The following is a 15,423-nucleotide window of genomic DNA, read 5'->3' as shown; positions in this document are numbered from 1 at the left end:
GTTTCCTTATTAGGCAATCACAAAACAGCAAGGGGTAAAAAGGGGTTTGTTTGCTTTCCAGACCTCTACAGTCCGATGCTGGTTTGTTTGTTAGCTTGGTACACTAGGTAGGTACTTCTGGTGGTGTATACTAGACGAAATCAATCCCGAGTAGTCAAACATCTAATGAGGATAAGTTAAAATGGCTGAGTACGATTTATGAAAGGATAAACAGGAATTGACATGACATATTGAACATCAGGAATGGCGTTTCCAAGGTAATAACATGCGTTACAGCTATGAAGACGCATAGGAAAATTTATACGAGGTCTCGAGCTAACAAACAGACCATTATACGTTGTACATACTTTACGCTCATGATATAATTGTTTGCGGGCTCACAGACATAGGAACACACAATTTTGACGTACCATTTTCTATCTGACTTGTTAAAATACAAACCAACTCTCTCTGGCGACCTAACCATTGACAACGCTGTGCAGTAAACTCACAGTGATGTGCAGCTGTACCCTCGAACGAGCAACAGAAATAATGGTGGTAAAGAAGGGAATAAGAACGGAATGATGCGCATATCGCCATAGCGATGTTGGGTATCTCAATGCTCATTGACGGAAATCGAATGGGGAACAAAAGACCCAATGACAGGTACGCCAGTGATCCCAATGCAGATGTGCAAGTATGAAGCCCAATAAAATAGTTTCCCTTCATGTCCACCGATATTCCGTGTGACTTCATCCTGGTATGAATATCTGATTAATGGTGGCATTACTGATAATGGTGGTAAAGTCGGTGATGCTGCAATCCTCTCGATGTTGAACGTGGCTGAAAATAGGTTGCGGAACAATGATCGGGGATGGTACCAACAAACACTCCTCATCACTAGCTCTTTGGCCCGACCACGAAAGCCTAAGCAGCCATAAGCTTCTTGACCCTGCCGTGGTCTGCGTGTTGATAGCCATAACCAAGGGCGCGTTTGAGGCACTTCTCGATGGCTTCCAATTCCATCCCCATTGCCTGCTTTAGAGTCATGTGATCGTACTCATCACCAGTAGGGAAGCCGATCTCGTGCCAAAGAAAGCCAAAGTAGCTGTTGCTGTTCATCCTGGTGGCCTTGCTCAGAATCTCAGATCTCTCACTGACAGGCTTGAGATTGACAAAGCGAGTGGTCTCCTCGCGGATGATGGCAATGTACCATTCGAGAACATCCAACGGGACTCCTGGCCTGGGGCAAATTGACAGCTGATGGGTCCAGAGATTGGGGAACCTAGGTTGGTTGAACTCTCGCTGCTTCATCTCATCCATGCCGGCGGTGAAGGCGATGTTATCCTTTTGAAGGACGCTGAAGCCAGGGCATAGCATGGCTGTGTTGACCAGACGCTTGAGAAGAAGTTGGTTGAGAGCGATGTGGCTATCGTGGTCGCGGCGCTGGATGGTGTTGCGAAGCAGCTCGATGAGACGAATCGTGGCGCTGTATACGGCCCAGCGTTGGTGAATCGTGATGCAGTCTGACTTTTGCCAGGGCAGCTTCCTGATCGTAGAGATCATGCACTCGTAAGGACGCTGGGGGCAGCTTTTAGTATACTGAGCACGCTGTGGCATTTCAACAAGCTTGACCAGCATAGCCATCTCCTCGATCATGATAAAGCCTTTAAAGGTCTTCCAGGGCTTTCCCTCAACTGGAGATTCAATTATCGGTTCTGCGCCTCTCCAGGTGACTCCGGAAGCCAAAGGAAAGAGGTCCTTCATCATACTGGCCTGGCCCGACAACTCCACATCAACGGGGCGATCAGCAATACGAGAAGGACGGTTTGTCCGTACAGCAGCTTGGTTCAAGCGTTGGACAGCTCTGATAGCATCATCTTGACTGCAAAACTCAATGTATGCGTCCTGAGTCTTGCCATTGATTCGCTCCATGATGACGTGCACGGATTCTTCAGTCAGTAGTTTGGCGTTCCGACCAAGGAGTGCCTTGATCTCTTGATGAGTGGTCGTGTAAGGAAGATTGGTGATCTTAACAACTCCGGCATCCGAGGCTGAAGCTTGCGAACAGCTCTCAATGAAAGGAAAGTTGTCGGGATGCAAAGCTACCTCCGCGGTAGGGAGACCATACGGACCAAGGACGGTGAGCCTGTTCAGCTGCTCTGAGCGTACAGCTCGCACTTCTGGAGGGGGAGGCTCAGAAATGGGCATATGTGACATGACCGCATAGTTCTCGTTCGGGGTTTCATACCCTGAATGGTGGTTAGGAACTCTGACAATGGCACGCTCATCGTTGCCCGCCGAAGAGAACGGATCAATCCCGGAGCCGGTGACAATACCAGCTTGAGTACCGTGGGTGTTCAGGGCATGAGCAGTATCGATCATGAACGGAGGCGGTGGTTGAGAAGGAAGTGAACCTGCGCGGGGAGCAAAGTTTCGAGGTTCGGTTTGATTAAAAATCTCCTTCGTGTGCGAAGGGGTCTTTGTAGCCTGAGACTGGCCCAGCTCGGTCTGCGGGTCATTTACAGTCTGGTTGTGTTCAGTCCTGGAAGCATCGCCGGTCTGCTGGCTGCCCTGAGGCTGCATATTGGAGCCTGGACCTCCAAACATTGGGCCGTAGGCGTAGTAGAGCTGGCCAGGTGCCAACCGAGTGACACCCGCGACTGGCTGGGCATTAGGCGATTGCGCGAAGGCTAGAGGACCATCAGACCCATTAGTTGGAATGTATGAAGGATGGGAAAGGGGTGTCAGACCATTAGGATCGGTGATTGGGGCCATCTGGTGTTGAGGATAAGGGAGGCCCATGGGCGCATATCCAGTCTGACCAGCGGGTGAACTAATACCGGGGTGGCCGCCAGGCCTGTTAGGCACGAAGCCCTGACCATTCTGGAGTTGAGAGATACCCATGTGCTGGTAAATGATGCCTGCCTGCTGATTATTGATGCCATGGTTGTTTGATGACGGCCAAACAGGTTGACCTCCTGTCATTACCTCGTTCGTTGGATTGAGTGATATGTCATTGCTCAGGGCTGGGCTAGGTTGACCTTGTTGAAAAGATTGCGTTGCTTGAGGATACTGAACCATGTAGACCATCGAAGCTTGATGGTCAAAAGGGGCAACTCCAGCAGTAGTAGAAGTTCCTTGTTGACAGCTTTGGGTGTGGCTTTGGGTAGACCCGTTCTGCTCGCGTCCGTGGTTTCCATTGTTGCCATTTTGATCGAACGTACCAGTACGCTTGTGATGGAAGTTAGTGAAACTGATCAGACAGGCATACACCAAGATGTTTCTTTTTGATCCATACCTTCTTATCCTTCCTGCGCAAACCTTTAGGGAAAGTCGTGCTGGGAGCATTCCCGTTCTTCTTTTGCACAACGCTTGCCTTGGGGGTAGCATCGATATCTTGAGCCATGACAGCATTCGGAGACTGGACAGGCTGAACGGGGAAATCCTCTTGCGAGTCGTCATCCAACAGTGACACGCCACCATGGCCCTCGTGGTCCTCGGAATCAACAGACTGGATCGACGAGTTCACCATATTGTGGCGGCCCTTTTCAAGCATTTTGGAAACTGCATTTCGGGCCATGCTCGACGGCCTGGGCATCATGCGTTTGATGTCCGCCATCGTGTAATTCACTTGGCCGTGTCGCTAAGACCTATGTGGCAGGATGGTTGGTTAGCGGTCAGGAAGGAGGATGGCATATAAGGAACGTCTGAAGCGCATTTGATACGGAGGTTAACTGATGCACATACCAGTAGCGGTACCTCTAGGCGCACACGAAGCGACAGCAAGTCTCCTAAATATCTGTTATGGCAGGTGACGGATGGTGGTTGCGATGATAGAAAGTTGGCTGCTCAACTGTGCTCAGTTTCGGTGCGCGGGGTTGATCAAGGTATGCAAGAGGGTGGAATGCCTGGCGAAATGATATGGTCGATATGAGCAAACGAACTTGTAGGGTCCAATATCCAGCGCAAGTTATTTGGTCGGAGTAAGACAGTTACAACTTCCAGTATTGCGCCCAGTGTCTATGCTGATAAATATGTATCGCTCTCCAGAAGTGGAACAGGGCAGTCGAGAAAAGGTTGAACGCAGAAGCCTTGCGCAGATCTACCACTGCCTGCCAGCTGCGTTTGCTATCGCCCGTCACCAGGAGTTCAGACGAAGACCCTAGGTGTGGATGTGTCGAGGTTAGATACCAAGCCTTGTCTGTAAACCTGGAAATCTAACGAAATCCAAGGCGGTCTTGCCTTCACTTCCGGTGGCAGAACCCAGATCCACAGAAGGCTAGGTGATGACAGGAAGTAGAAAGTTCTCCAAGGGTCAGTGAATCTCGTTGGTCGTCGACGAAGGACCTGCCGCGGGTGTTAGATGGAAGTTAGAAAAAAATCAGGCCCCTAGGATGGAACTTTAGCAGAGAGGTCGCCGAAAGATTTCAGAAAATTGAATATGGTGGGCCTTGGCTATGTCAAGTGAAGGGGAAGTGACATGTGTCTGCCTATTGTCTTGCTTGTCAATTCATGTCACGTTGGGGTTTGAAGTGGATAACTGACAATAAGCTGGAACTAGGTTGATTTCTTGTTTCGATCTGGTCCATCAGCCGACTTCTGTTCAGTTGTTATTGTCCAAGGGCGCCATCAATTACCATACTACCGCCTTTTTTTTCTCCCAGGATAAGGTTGGGTGAGCCATCACAAGAACTCCCCATTCAACAAAAGGCCCTTGTCAGCAGCCAACCGTCAGAACAACTAGTAGCTTATGATCACTTGCGCAGCTCACTCCTCACGCGCTCCCTACCGGTGCGTCTTCCGGATGCCCTTGAGGGACGGTGAACTTGACTGTCTTTGTGACAGCTTGAACCGGTTGATTGCCCATTTCCTTTGCGTGCCATGAACGAGTGTTTGGAGAGTGTAGACACATATTATGATGTCCCAACCGCAAAGATATTGCCGCAATTCGATATCCGCAATCCAGTTGCCTTCATGCATTCCCAGCATAGGGCTATCAACAACTGTCTTTCACCCAAAGCAGAGGGGCAAGAGCAAATGACGTAAGGGGAGATTTGTCATGAACATGTGGAAGATGTCCACGATGCCAAACTGGAGGTGAATGCACCCAGCATATACCGAGGCAAATTGACCGAGAAAGTCAACCGGCACTTGAAAGGGTGGACCGAAGAGGGAATCGCGAGAGATGTGTGGTAGCGAGAATGAATTTTGAAAACTGTGCCCGCGTGGACGAATCTGATCATGCACAAGTTGGCAATTCGGCCCGTAGAGGTGTATCGGTAGAGGATTATTATTTGGTACCATGGCATCTGGGTGCACTCGTAATCTCATTGTGTTTCTCTTTGCCTCCCAAAAGCGCCATCCACATGCGTGCAACATGATCTCACGTCGGGAAAATCCCGGAAACAGCAAACGCAACACCAGTGATCTCCAGAATACTCGCTTAGTCGAACTGTTGGGGCGAGGTTTGTTAGCATAGCCAGCCATTGTGAGGGCTGGTTTTCCAGGGCTTACTGGTGTCAGGAAGGACTCGGCAACGAAACGCGCCCGCGCATTTAGCTAAGGAAAGTGTCAGTTCTGTGAGCTCATAACTGTGGCAGACATGATCGACATACAAAGAGCTTCATTTCAGAAATCTCCTTGTCAACCTCCTCCATAAACTGGATGATGAAGTCCACCAGCTTATGCTTGAGCATCTCCTCGGTATGGAAGTTGGTGATCAGGAAGGAGATGTCGTAGCCCTATAAGCACGAACGCACAGTTATCAGTTCCACGTAGTCCCGAGCATCATGGTGGCTCGTTCGTAGATCCCGGGGCATCGCGCACCTTGATGGGCTTTCTTCTAAGAATGAAGAAGGACTCGGCTCTCTGTGTCAAGAACCGGGTGAACTTGTGTACCAGGATGTGCTCGATCTCGTCGGCCTGCTTGATCTTGATGCTAATGCGTATACTGTTGATACTGGGCTCGATGAGGACTCGCTCGTTCTCGTTACGCGCAATCGTCAGGGGTGTAAGCAGCACTTCAGGGGAAGTTCGGGCTTCGACCTCGGGGACATTGTGCCGTTCGGCGGTCTGGGAAGCAAAGTTGGAGAGACAGAGGGCGGCCGTCAGACTGCTCCGGACAGCCTGGAGGTAGGGACGTAGTGATTGCGACTGTGGGTTGGGCGTGTGTGAGCAGATAGACTAATAACGTGGGAACAGCCGGGGCAGCGGTCAAGTCAGCGTCGATGCGCGCGGGCGCTACATGCTCACCATTGTGCTTTTCCGAGCTGCGCGACCAGTTCCCTCCGGTGATGGTTGATGTCCGGCCAGTTAGAGCAATGATATACAGGTGGTCCGTTTCGTAGAGGTGTGTTGTGGTGGTAAAGCTCGTCGCCGTTGTCGCCGGCGTTGGTTTGGATGTCGGGTGGTGCACCAGTCTGGTATGGTCCCGTCTCGAGGTTCCCGCAAGGTGACGCCTGACATGGCCCGCCCAAATGGAGCTAAGAAGTGCTCCCGTGCGGTACCTGTACACTACGTAGGTACCTGTAGGCTGTAGCTGCTTCCGGGCCACTTCAGGGCAGGGGCAGGTCTTGCATCGCTCAGCTCCAGCCTGGAGACGGGGCTTGGTGGGTAGGTGAGGTGGTCCGTAGGGGAAAGCCAGGTGGATACCTCTAGTGTGGGTAAGGTGGGGTGTATTCAGACCATCTGAGTGGGCCGCATCACAGCTGTCCACTCAGGCCCGATGCCAACGGGCATCCTGAGGTGGCTTGTTGCATTTTCTGCGTTAGATGCATAAGCTAGGTACCTGTAAGCTCGTCCAGGCACGGCCAGCTACGCAATCCCGCCCCTGCGCCAGCCCCGCGCTGTCCCGTCTTCTGTCACCTTCGACAACTTTCAAATCACCAAGCTTGTGGAAGTTGCCTCCGGATCTGCCTTCCAATACATCAGAATCAAAGTCGCCGACGAGGAGGCCCTTAACCTTTTCCCGTTTTACCGTTTGTCCACATCTGCTCTTTTTAAACTACAGCTTCCACAAGCACCACGCTCCATCTAAGATTCAGGACAACAATAACAACAACACAAACATGTCGACAATCAACGGTATGCTTCTTACCCTTTCGACCTTTCACTGTACAAGCAGCGACTTTCCTTCGAGCTGTATGACTAACTATATCTAGTGGTGGTGAAACACCAAGGAAAGAAATACGACGTGGATGTCGATACCTCCGCGACCGGCGAAGTCTTCAAGTACCAGCTTTACAGCCTGACTGGTGTTGAACCCGACCGGCAAAAAGTGCTCCTAAAGGGCAGCCAACTCAAAGATGATACCGATATGAGCAAGGTGGGCCTGAAGCCCGGCCAGATGATCATGATGATGGGAACGCCAGGTGAGGGTGGAGGCGCAATCGTCCGACCAACCGAGAAGGTCAAGTTCGTCGAGGACATGACGGAGGCCGAAGCAGCACAACAAGCGGGAGCGACTCCGGCCGGTCTTCAAAATTTCGGCAACACCTGCTACCTCAACTCGACGCTTCAAGTTCTCCGCTCCATTCCTGAGCTTAACGACGCTCTCAAGTCCTACAAGGGTGAACAATCAATGCTGGACCCTACGTCGCAGCTCCGGAATCTTTACGATATGATGTCGAAAACACAGGAGGGCATTCCTCCGCTCGCATTTTTGAATGCTCTTCGTGTCGCCTTCCCCCAGTTTGCTGAGAGGGAAAGAGACGGCCACGGTTATGCCCAGCAGGATGCGGAAGAAGCTTGGTCGCAAATCCTAACCCAACTCAAGCAAAAGCTCAAGATTTCTGAGGGTGACGCCGCCAGAGACGCATCCTTCATCGACAAGTACATGGGACTCGAACTTACCAGCGTCCTCGAGTGTGACGAACCCGGCGCCAAGGAAGCCGGAGAGGAGCCAAAGACCTCGAAGGAGCGTCTTCTCAAGCTCAACTGCCACATCGATGGTCAGACCAATCATCTCAGGGATGGAATTGTCAACGGTTTGGTGGAAAAGCTTGAGAAGAAGTCAGAGGTTCTGGACAGGGAAGCGACGTACACTAAGCGTTCTCAGATCTCCCGGCTACCCAAGTACCTGACCGTGCACTTCATGCGATTCTTCTGGAAACGTGAGGTTCAGAAGAAGGCCAAGATTATGCGCAAGGTCACATTTCCCCACGAGCTTGATGTGGTCGAGTTCTGCACGGATGAGCTTAGGAAGGCTCTCATTCCTGTCAGGGACAAGGTCCGCGAGGTGCGCAAGGAGGAGCATGATATTGAAAGAGCCCGCAAGCGCAGAAAGATGAACCCCATTGACGGCGAAAACGCTCAAGGATCCCAACCTTCGACATCAAAGGACAAGAAGAAGGACGAGAAGAAGCCTGCTGGCGGTGACGTGGAGATGACCACAGAGGAGACCTTCAAGACAGACGCCGAGTTCGAGGCCGAGAAGGAAGCTGAAGTACTGGCTGCCAAGAAGGAGCTTTACACTTTGATTAACCAAGATCTTCTCAAGGACGAAGGTGCCAACCAGTCCGGACTGTATGAGCTTCGCGGTGTGATCACCCATCAGGGCGCCAGCGCCGACAGCGGTCATTATACGGCCTACGTCAAGAAGACAGGGATTAAGGATCCTGTCACTGGCAAGGTCGGTGAGGAGGACGGCAAGTGGTGGTGGTTCAATGATGACAAAGTCTCTGAGGTGGAGGCGGAAAAGATCACTGCCCTGGCTGGCGGTGGAGAGTCACACTCGGCCCTGATCTTGCTCTACCGCGCGATTCCCCTTCCCAGTGCCGACGGAACCCAGTAGGGCATATCACAGCCTTTGCCGATTCGGTGCGAGGAAACTTGGGATCAGGTTTTCATGCTAGCGAGACGGAGTTGCAGTAATGATATCTAGGTAGAATAAGCTTTGGCCATTGCTTCATGAGCGTGATGCATATCAGTTTTCATTTGTTGATATTATAGTTATTGTCCGCGCGCGAGAAATGTAAGACTGGTTTGTGCTTGCCCTTATCTCCACGGGGATCAGAATTTCCCGTGCTTGTGCACAGCCAAACTTGAATTACAGGGGAAAATGTCTATCGCTGCGCATTAGGCTCGGGTCGGTGCTATGTTTCCCTCGTTGAGCTTCTTCGTTCCGTTCCAGCCGTCGTATCTATATCCAACTCCCCACGACAACCAACTTTGAATCAGGGACTTACCTCGTGATGCGGACACCGACGCCTTATCGCGCCGGTTCCTTTACATGATTCGGGCATCAACACATAGGTAAGACTATGGTAACTAGGACCGGCCCTTCCTTCCCACGATACTGGCTCGTTCGTGGATCAAGCAGGCCCCCGAGATGCCGTGGCGAATGAGAAGGGTTCAAGAGGGACACTCATATCCCTCCATATCCTCTCGGTCGTGTCGCCCCGTCCAACTCGCCCCCCATGCCGGCAATTTCATTGCCATCCCCCCTTTCAACGCCGACATAAAGCCCCACTCGACCAGATTTCGGGACGCCGAGGACGAGAGGGGTGATCCCCTCAACTTCCACGTAAACCCAACAAGCTTCACGTCCCCTCCCATGTACACCACACCCACTGTACTTCTGCTTTTGCTCTCTTTCTCACTTGTCGTTATTGGAGTTGTCTAAAACAGCGGACGTTATCTCCTCGGCGTCGCCACCGCACCGCTCTTCACTTTCTCCTCCTTCTCCTTCTCCAGTCTCATGCGCTCCCTCACATCGGCCAGCTTCTGCTCAATCTCAATCTTGGTTTTGAACAGCTGGGCGCGGCGGTTTACAAGCATTTCAATTTTATCATCGGCGGTGGCTTCTTGAATTTTTTGCTTTTCCTTGTTGTTTGTTTTCCTGGGGTTAGTTTATTGGTCGTCGTTGATTGAAACGGGAAGAAGTCAAGAATAAAAAGAAAAAAAATACCTGATTCCATTCCTTCTGCGTCTTAAGACCTGCGCCGTAAATGGTTCCAGTTACAGTCACCGCCGTAAAGGCTACTGTCCAGACGGCGGCCTTCCATTTGGGGAAGGGACGAGATTGTTGATGTGGCGCTTCTTCTTGTCCTTTTCCTGGTTGTTGTCCTCTTCCTGCTCCACCTCCTCCTGATCCTCCCGGTGGTGATGGTGCTCCTCCTGATGAACCCCGCTCTGTCAATTCCGTTGTTGGGGAGAGTGGGGATGATGATGATGATGACGATGCTGGAGTCGTTGTGATCGCTGGCGGAGGCGATTGTGATAGCGGGTTCGAAGTTTTGACTCCTGTTGGCTTCGCTGCTACTGTTGGCGATGCCGGCGCTGATCGAAGTGGTGAGTGCTTCGAAGCGGTCGCTTTTGCTATTTTTGCGGTCGTGTTGAGCGCTGAAGCGGCGACTCTTTTTACTGGTCCGGTGGCCATGGTGGGTGATGTGTTGTTTCCGAGTGTTTAGAATGCTAGCTGCTGTCTTGCCTCCGATCTCGTGGGTTGAACTGAGGTCGTCGAAAGGTGAAAATAGGTGGAATGTTACATAGCTTGCTCTAGCTTGTCTAGCTCGTCTGTTCGGCCCAAGAACCGACCTCGGTTCAACCTACCCCGCCTACCCGGTACTTCAAGCTTGACTAAACGATCGAATATCGTCTTACGAGACGACTTTTGCACGCCACGAACGTCACGATTCTGCTTCAGCTAATGGAAGTGATAACTTTCGGATATTGTGTAAGTGATGATACACACAAAGGATTCCACTTATCATTCCAACAGCAATTGGGGTAACCCTTGTCAGGTACAGAACTCCAGACAGATCCCGTACTGTAGACCACAGTACTGCATAGAACGGGCCTTGCCAGCAGTTGCCGCTGGGACCAGCTGTCATAGGTTGCCCTGACTGTAGGCTTGTGTCGTGCACATCCAGCGCGACCTTAGGTACCTACCTCTTTTCATAGGCGATGGAGCTCTGATAGTGCGTTATCTTCCAGCATCTTGTTCCGTCTTCCCACCACCAGCCCAGGCAACGACCCCGCTTGCCCACCTTGCACCTATCTCTGCCTCACAACCATACCTATAATCACAAAAACCACAGTTCTTCCTGTTCAATTCATTGGGCGTGTTTCATGTCTCGATTGGTGATACAGGTTTTGAGCCCTTTTTCCAATGCTGTGAACATACAACCATTTTTTTTTTTTTTGCAGCAAAACCCATCACCCCAGCATTGGATCGCGTTCAGTCGCGCGCCTCTGCAATCCTGTCGGCATCACCGCCTACAATAACCGACGTTAGCACGCTATCTTAGTAGAAGCTTAAGTGGCCGGGGTCAGCGCAAACCTTCCTCAGTACAATATCCACGCAGTAGCAATGTCAGCTACCGCTCCCAAGATCATCACGATAGGGTATGCCCACGAAGCCCTGGACAGGTTTGTAGAACAAAAGGTCAACAAAATCGGGAGGAACCTGGAAATTCTGCGGAAGGAACCTGCAAGTACCATACAACCTCCCGACCTGAGCTTCTCTTCCATGCTCGAATGCTAACGCTCTTTCTTCAGCCTGTCAGAAACATCAATCTTCGCAAAGACATCGGGTCGGTAAACTTGGCGGTGGGCGGGAACCTAGAAGCCGTGTTTGTACAGCTCAATGGTAAACAGGCTACAGCGGAATGTGACGTGTGCAAGAAGAGTCTAGGACCATTTGTCGGTTGTGTTCAACACCCGAGTGTTGGCGATGGTTCATGTGCAAATTGCCTGTATAGGCGTCAGGGACTCAAATGTACACATCGTGTTTCGATGGACATCGACAGTGACGACCTCCCGCTCATTCAAAGTCGCAAGACGCAGGACCCCAATGTACACCCGCCACCTTGCACCAAGAAGAATGTCAAAAAGCAAAGAAGGACCATCGAAACTGAGACGGCTAGTCATACTGAGGCAGAGCCGCCAATTCATGGCCCCGGCACAGCGCTTGGTTCGGCTGCAGACCACTGGCTAAAAAGTCTAGCCTTCAGCAAGTACGCTTCCCCAGCTCCCACTCAAGGAGAAAAAGCGAACAACGACTATGCGCCTAACCCGGGACACTTCGAAAACGGGAACTATACGTCTAGCTCTGGACTCCTCGAGAACAACAACTACACTCTGAGCCAAGCACCTGCGGTCATGGGAGGCAACGACTACGCCCCCAGCCCGATGCCGTTCAAAGGAACCATGAATGACATTCTCGACCACGATGCCAGCAAGCCGATGCTTGCGTACCTGCCCAAAAATGTTTCCCCCGAGGTGTTGCGCTCCATAGCTCAATACCACCAGGACCTTGCGGACGACCTCCGCATGGAAGCCAAGAGGCTTGAGAAGGAGATGCGACAAGAGCGCGAGCGTGAGCGTGAGCGTGAGTGGGGAGCACGGGCTGTCAGACAAGCGCAATATGAATGAATGAGTGTTCCGATCCGCCGGTCGATCCTCGTCATCCAGGAGTTCGAAGAAGTCTCCCGTTTTCTTTGATTATTCGCTTTTCTTTTTTTCCCTCTTACTGGCTGGTTTGCATTAGCGGGCGTGAATGAGGTATACCCCATGGCGGCCTTGAAGGAAGGCAATGGTTTTGACATCTGGAAGGCGTTATGAAAGACTGATGTAGGACAACATGTAGACGATGAGAAAAGCCCGTCTTGGTTTTGGGAAGGTTCTAGAAAGTCGGAAACTGTCCCGTGGCTCCATAGGTCCATAGTAGGCATGGTGGTAGCACTCCAGGACATTTTGTCAACTGTGATATCTACAAAAAAGAACCAAGAGATCTGATTATCTGTCTTGTCACTCGAACTGACCGAATAATGCTGTGACTGATTCGTGGACGTCATTGCTCACTTCCTATCAAGCCGCGTCCATTCTAGATCCTGCGGATCAGGGCTACAAATTTGTTTCGCTCTCACATTCTACTCAATCGAGTTTCCTTCTTTAATTAGGTTTGTCGTACTATGTTCTAAATTGTACGTTCGTTTCTAAGGACCTTTATAACAAAGCCTAAAGAGTGTGGTTCGACTTTCTTCTCTTGTGAAGCGACCAGAATATGGCAAAACCATGCACCACCTGAACACAAACCCCGACTACCAACCCAAGTTTACGTTTTTATATAACAGTCTTCCAGACCGTGTGAGAGAGCATTTGGTTTCAGTGCGCGGCACTCCTCCTCTTCCTCTAAAAGTCCCCAAACCTTTCCAGCTTAGCAATTCTGCCACTAAGCATACCCATCTCCAACACCCCACAAGCTTTATGCCATACAAATGGCATATGTTAATGGCTTCAGACGATGAAAATTTCGTGGACGCTACTATTTGGAATAGTGGCTTGAATGTCCCGCGCATAGAAATTTTGGCAGACGAAATCGCTGGATTTGTGTCAGCCCGCCGGCCCGCTAAGAGGAAGCGTGACAAAATGGATATCCAAGACAATCTCCAGGATCCCTCACAGACCTCCACGAAAGAAAACCACGATGATAACGCCAAGTTTTCAAGGGACTGGAAGCCACCACAGGGGATCATCACAGACAAGGACCTCGAAGAGATTTATGCAAGCCTTGGTTCAAGCAATACGAAGATTAAGGAACTGAGAAAACGCAAGGTAAGAGAAGCCAGCGGACGAAGGTAATGAGCGATCCCGGAGCCAAGTGAACTGACGATCAAAACAGGCAGTGCGCGAGATCGCTTTACGGAAAAGCGTTGACACAATAGACCTTACCGAAAAGCACCAGCTCCGAGCAGCTTATCTTCAGCTTACGGGTCAACAAGCTCAGAATCCCTGTAAGGAATGCAAAGCTGGCAAAGGGCGCTTCGAGGTTTGCGTCTACGGTGATGGCAACAGATGTGGCAACTGCTGTCACCGCGGCAGCGGCAACGCTCGCTGCTCTTTTCAGATAACCGGGAAAGAAAATACTGAAGCTACCAATGAATCCCCACATCACGCAGACGTAGATGCGCCGGTACCGAATACCAAATCAGTGCCGGACTTGCTCTCTGAACCTGGAATCGGGACAGGGCTTGAACATCATCCAGAGCCGGAGCCGGAACCCCAGAAGGGCGGACGAGAACTAAGACCACGGCCGCCACAGCCACCACGGCCGCCACGGCGCAATAGAAAACTGCCACAAAGAGATCAGGATACTAGAGTGACAGAAACTGCCACAGTTGGCCGAAATCAAGAACCTGACACACCCCTCGGCCCTCCACCCGCAACAACAGAGACAACAACGACAGCAGCAGCAGCAGCAGCAGCAGCAGCAGCAGCAGCAGCAGCAGCAACACCAAGGCAAGAACTACCATCAGATGTTCACGAAGCACAACTCCCTGCTGCCGTAGGATCAGTGGGTAACGTACAAACTTCCCGCGAACGATGCGAATGCAGGCCGAGAGACACCCGCCCCGAAAGACAGGAGGAAACCGATGACACCACGGGCCTACAGGGTACCAAAACCCAAGACAGGTACGAACACACTGCATACGATGAAAGGGACAGAACCGAGTCCAGAGCAAGGGAGACGGATACCGGCAGAGATAGGTACAGGGAGAGGGAGAGGGGGAGGACGCGAATCGCCAACGACCGCTCTTACCCTATCGGTAGTCCTAGCCCCGGCCCTCCCAATTCTATCCTTGCCTGCCTTCCCCCCAACACTCCAGTGGAGATCATGCGTTGCCTAGTGCAACATCACCAAAATCAAGCGGATGAACTGCGGCTTGAGCATATGCGCCTTTCAAGGAACAGGTCGGCGATGGCATTGTGGCAAGGTGAAGAGCGACAGGACACTGGCAAGGACAAAGATACAAGAGCGTTTGGCAGGGCTGCCGTTAGTGAAGATGATGCGGGCCCTTCTTCCATTCTCGCATGTCTCGGAGATTCTCCTATGGAGACGCTGCGGCGCCTAGGACTGCATTATCAGGTTCAGGCGGATGAGTTGAGGCTGGAGTGCATGAGGATTGATCGGGAGGAGAGAACGAGGAGACAAAAGGAGCGCGAGAGGGAGTGGGAGCGGGAAAGAGGAGGAAGAGAAGATGGCGGCTGGACTGACAAGTAAAGCGGTGTTGCTCGTCGCGACACTGATCTGTTAGTATCTACAGGATGGTTGAAGGAGTGGGAGTACACTACGATATACGAGTGGTTAAGGAACGGACGGAAGTTACCTACTTGCCTATTTGACGGGAATCGAATGGACGTTACGAGCACGCAGTCCAATGCTGGTTTGTTTGCCAGCCAGATAATGTGTTATCGAAGAATTCGATACACTTGAAGTACTATCGCGACGTTCAGGATGGGTGATCATGTGTCTTACTCAGAATACAGAACTAATACACAACCCAACATTGGACTGTATTGTAAAATTCAAGATCTCTCAAAGTATCCGTGCAGCCCCATGCTTGACCGAGACATAGCCGAGAACAGTTTTACGTGCTCCGTACGCGACGGTGTGCGTAGCGAAGACCCGTGTATTGTTACATTTTACCCATCCATGCA

The 15,423-nt window shown here is 51.3% G+C and overlaps 6 protein-coding genes across 6 annotated transcripts; 3 read left to right on the top strand and 3 right to left on the bottom strand.

The window, feature by feature from the left end:
* Positions 1-345: 345 nt before the first annotated feature.
* Positions 346-3,601, bottom strand: NCU01917 (hypothetical protein; the record flags this gene model as incomplete). The annotated part of the gene is made up of 2 exons (XM_960455.2): positions 346-3,213; positions 3,281-3,601. 2 exons carry the CDS (start codon positions 3,599-3,601, stop codon positions 907-909), a joined length of 2,628 nt encoding a protein of 875 aa, XP_965548.1. The 3' UTR covers positions 346-906.
* Positions 3,602-4,435: 834 nt separating this feature from the next.
* NCU01918 (ARP2/3 complex 20 kDa subunit) lies at positions 4,436-6,578 on the bottom strand. Its single transcript, XM_960456.2, has 6 exons — positions 6,235-6,578; positions 5,809-6,135; positions 5,598-5,723; positions 5,497-5,541; positions 4,528-5,434; positions 4,436-4,472 (listed from the first exon to the last, which is right to left on the bottom strand). Exons 1-5 carry the CDS (start codon positions 6,235-6,237, stop codon positions 5,426-5,428), a joined length of 510 nt encoding a protein of 169 aa, XP_965549.1. The 5' UTR covers positions 6,238-6,578; the 3' UTR covers positions 4,436-4,472; positions 4,528-5,425.
* A 239-nt stretch (positions 6,579-6,817) lies between these two features.
* NCU01919 (ubiquitin C-terminal hydrolase) lies at positions 6,818-9,136 on the top strand. The gene is made up of 2 exons (XM_960457.2): positions 6,818-7,065; positions 7,143-9,136. Exons 1-2 carry the CDS (start codon positions 7,050-7,052, stop codon positions 8,771-8,773), a joined length of 1,647 nt encoding a protein of 548 aa, XP_965550.1. The 5' UTR covers positions 6,818-7,049; the 3' UTR covers positions 8,774-9,136.
* On the bottom strand, positions 8,846-10,457 carry NCU01920 (hypothetical protein). The gene is made up of 2 exons (XM_960458.2): positions 9,890-10,457; positions 8,846-9,804 (listed from the first exon to the last, which is right to left on the bottom strand). Exons 1-2 carry the CDS (start codon positions 10,358-10,360, stop codon positions 9,616-9,618), a joined length of 660 nt encoding a protein of 219 aa, XP_965551.2. The 5' UTR covers positions 10,361-10,457; the 3' UTR covers positions 8,846-9,615.
* An 836-nt stretch (positions 10,458-11,293) lies between these two features.
* On the top strand, positions 11,294-12,742 carry NCU11200 (hypothetical protein; the record flags this gene model as incomplete). The annotated part of the gene is made up of 2 exons (XM_001728498.2): positions 11,294-11,413; positions 11,482-12,742. The coding sequence occupies 2 exons, from the start codon at positions 11,294-11,296 to the stop codon at positions 12,355-12,357; spliced, it is 996 nt and encodes a 331-aa protein (XP_001728550.2). The 3' UTR covers positions 12,358-12,742.
* Positions 12,743-12,999: 257 nt separating this feature from the next.
* Positions 13,000-14,986, top strand: NCU16346 (hypothetical protein; the record flags this gene model as incomplete). The annotated part of the gene is made up of 4 exons (XM_011395047.1): positions 13,000-13,539; positions 13,607-13,753; positions 14,103-14,269; positions 14,320-14,986. 4 exons carry the CDS (start codon positions 13,000-13,002, stop codon positions 14,984-14,986), a joined length of 1,521 nt encoding a protein of 506 aa, XP_011393349.1.
* Between the last annotated feature and the right edge of the window lie 437 nt (positions 14,987-15,423).

The sequence above is a fragment of the Neurospora crassa genome, linkage group I, assembly GCF_000182925.2.
Source record: "Neurospora crassa OR74A linkage group I, whole genome shotgun sequence".
Taxonomy (NCBI): domain Eukaryota; kingdom Fungi; phylum Ascomycota; class Sordariomycetes; order Sordariales; family Sordariaceae; genus Neurospora; species Neurospora crassa.
The sequence above is the reverse complement of the archived record's forward strand: the minus strand, read 5'-3'. Positions and strand labels throughout refer to the sequence as shown.

Excerpts from the sequence above, each read along its gene's own strand:
- NCU01918 (XM_960456.2), bottom strand. Across the intron at positions 5,724-5,808 it reads TTAGAAGAAAGCCCATCAAG|GGCTACGACATCTCCTTCCT; the intron begins GTGCGCGATGCC and ends TCGTGCTTATAG. Across the intron at positions 5,542-5,597 it reads TTTCTGAAATGAAGCTCTTT|CTAAATGCGCGGGCGCGTTT; the intron begins GTATGTCGATCA and ends CACTTTCCTTAG.
- NCU01920 (XM_960458.2), bottom strand. The coding sequence starts at position 10,360 with ATGGCCACCGGACCAGTAAAAAGAGTCGCCGCTTCAGCGCTCAACACG. Across the intron at positions 9,805-9,889 it reads CGCAGAAGGAATGGAATCAG|GAAAAGCAAAAAATTCAAGA; the intron begins GTATTTTTTTTC and ends ACAAACAACAAG.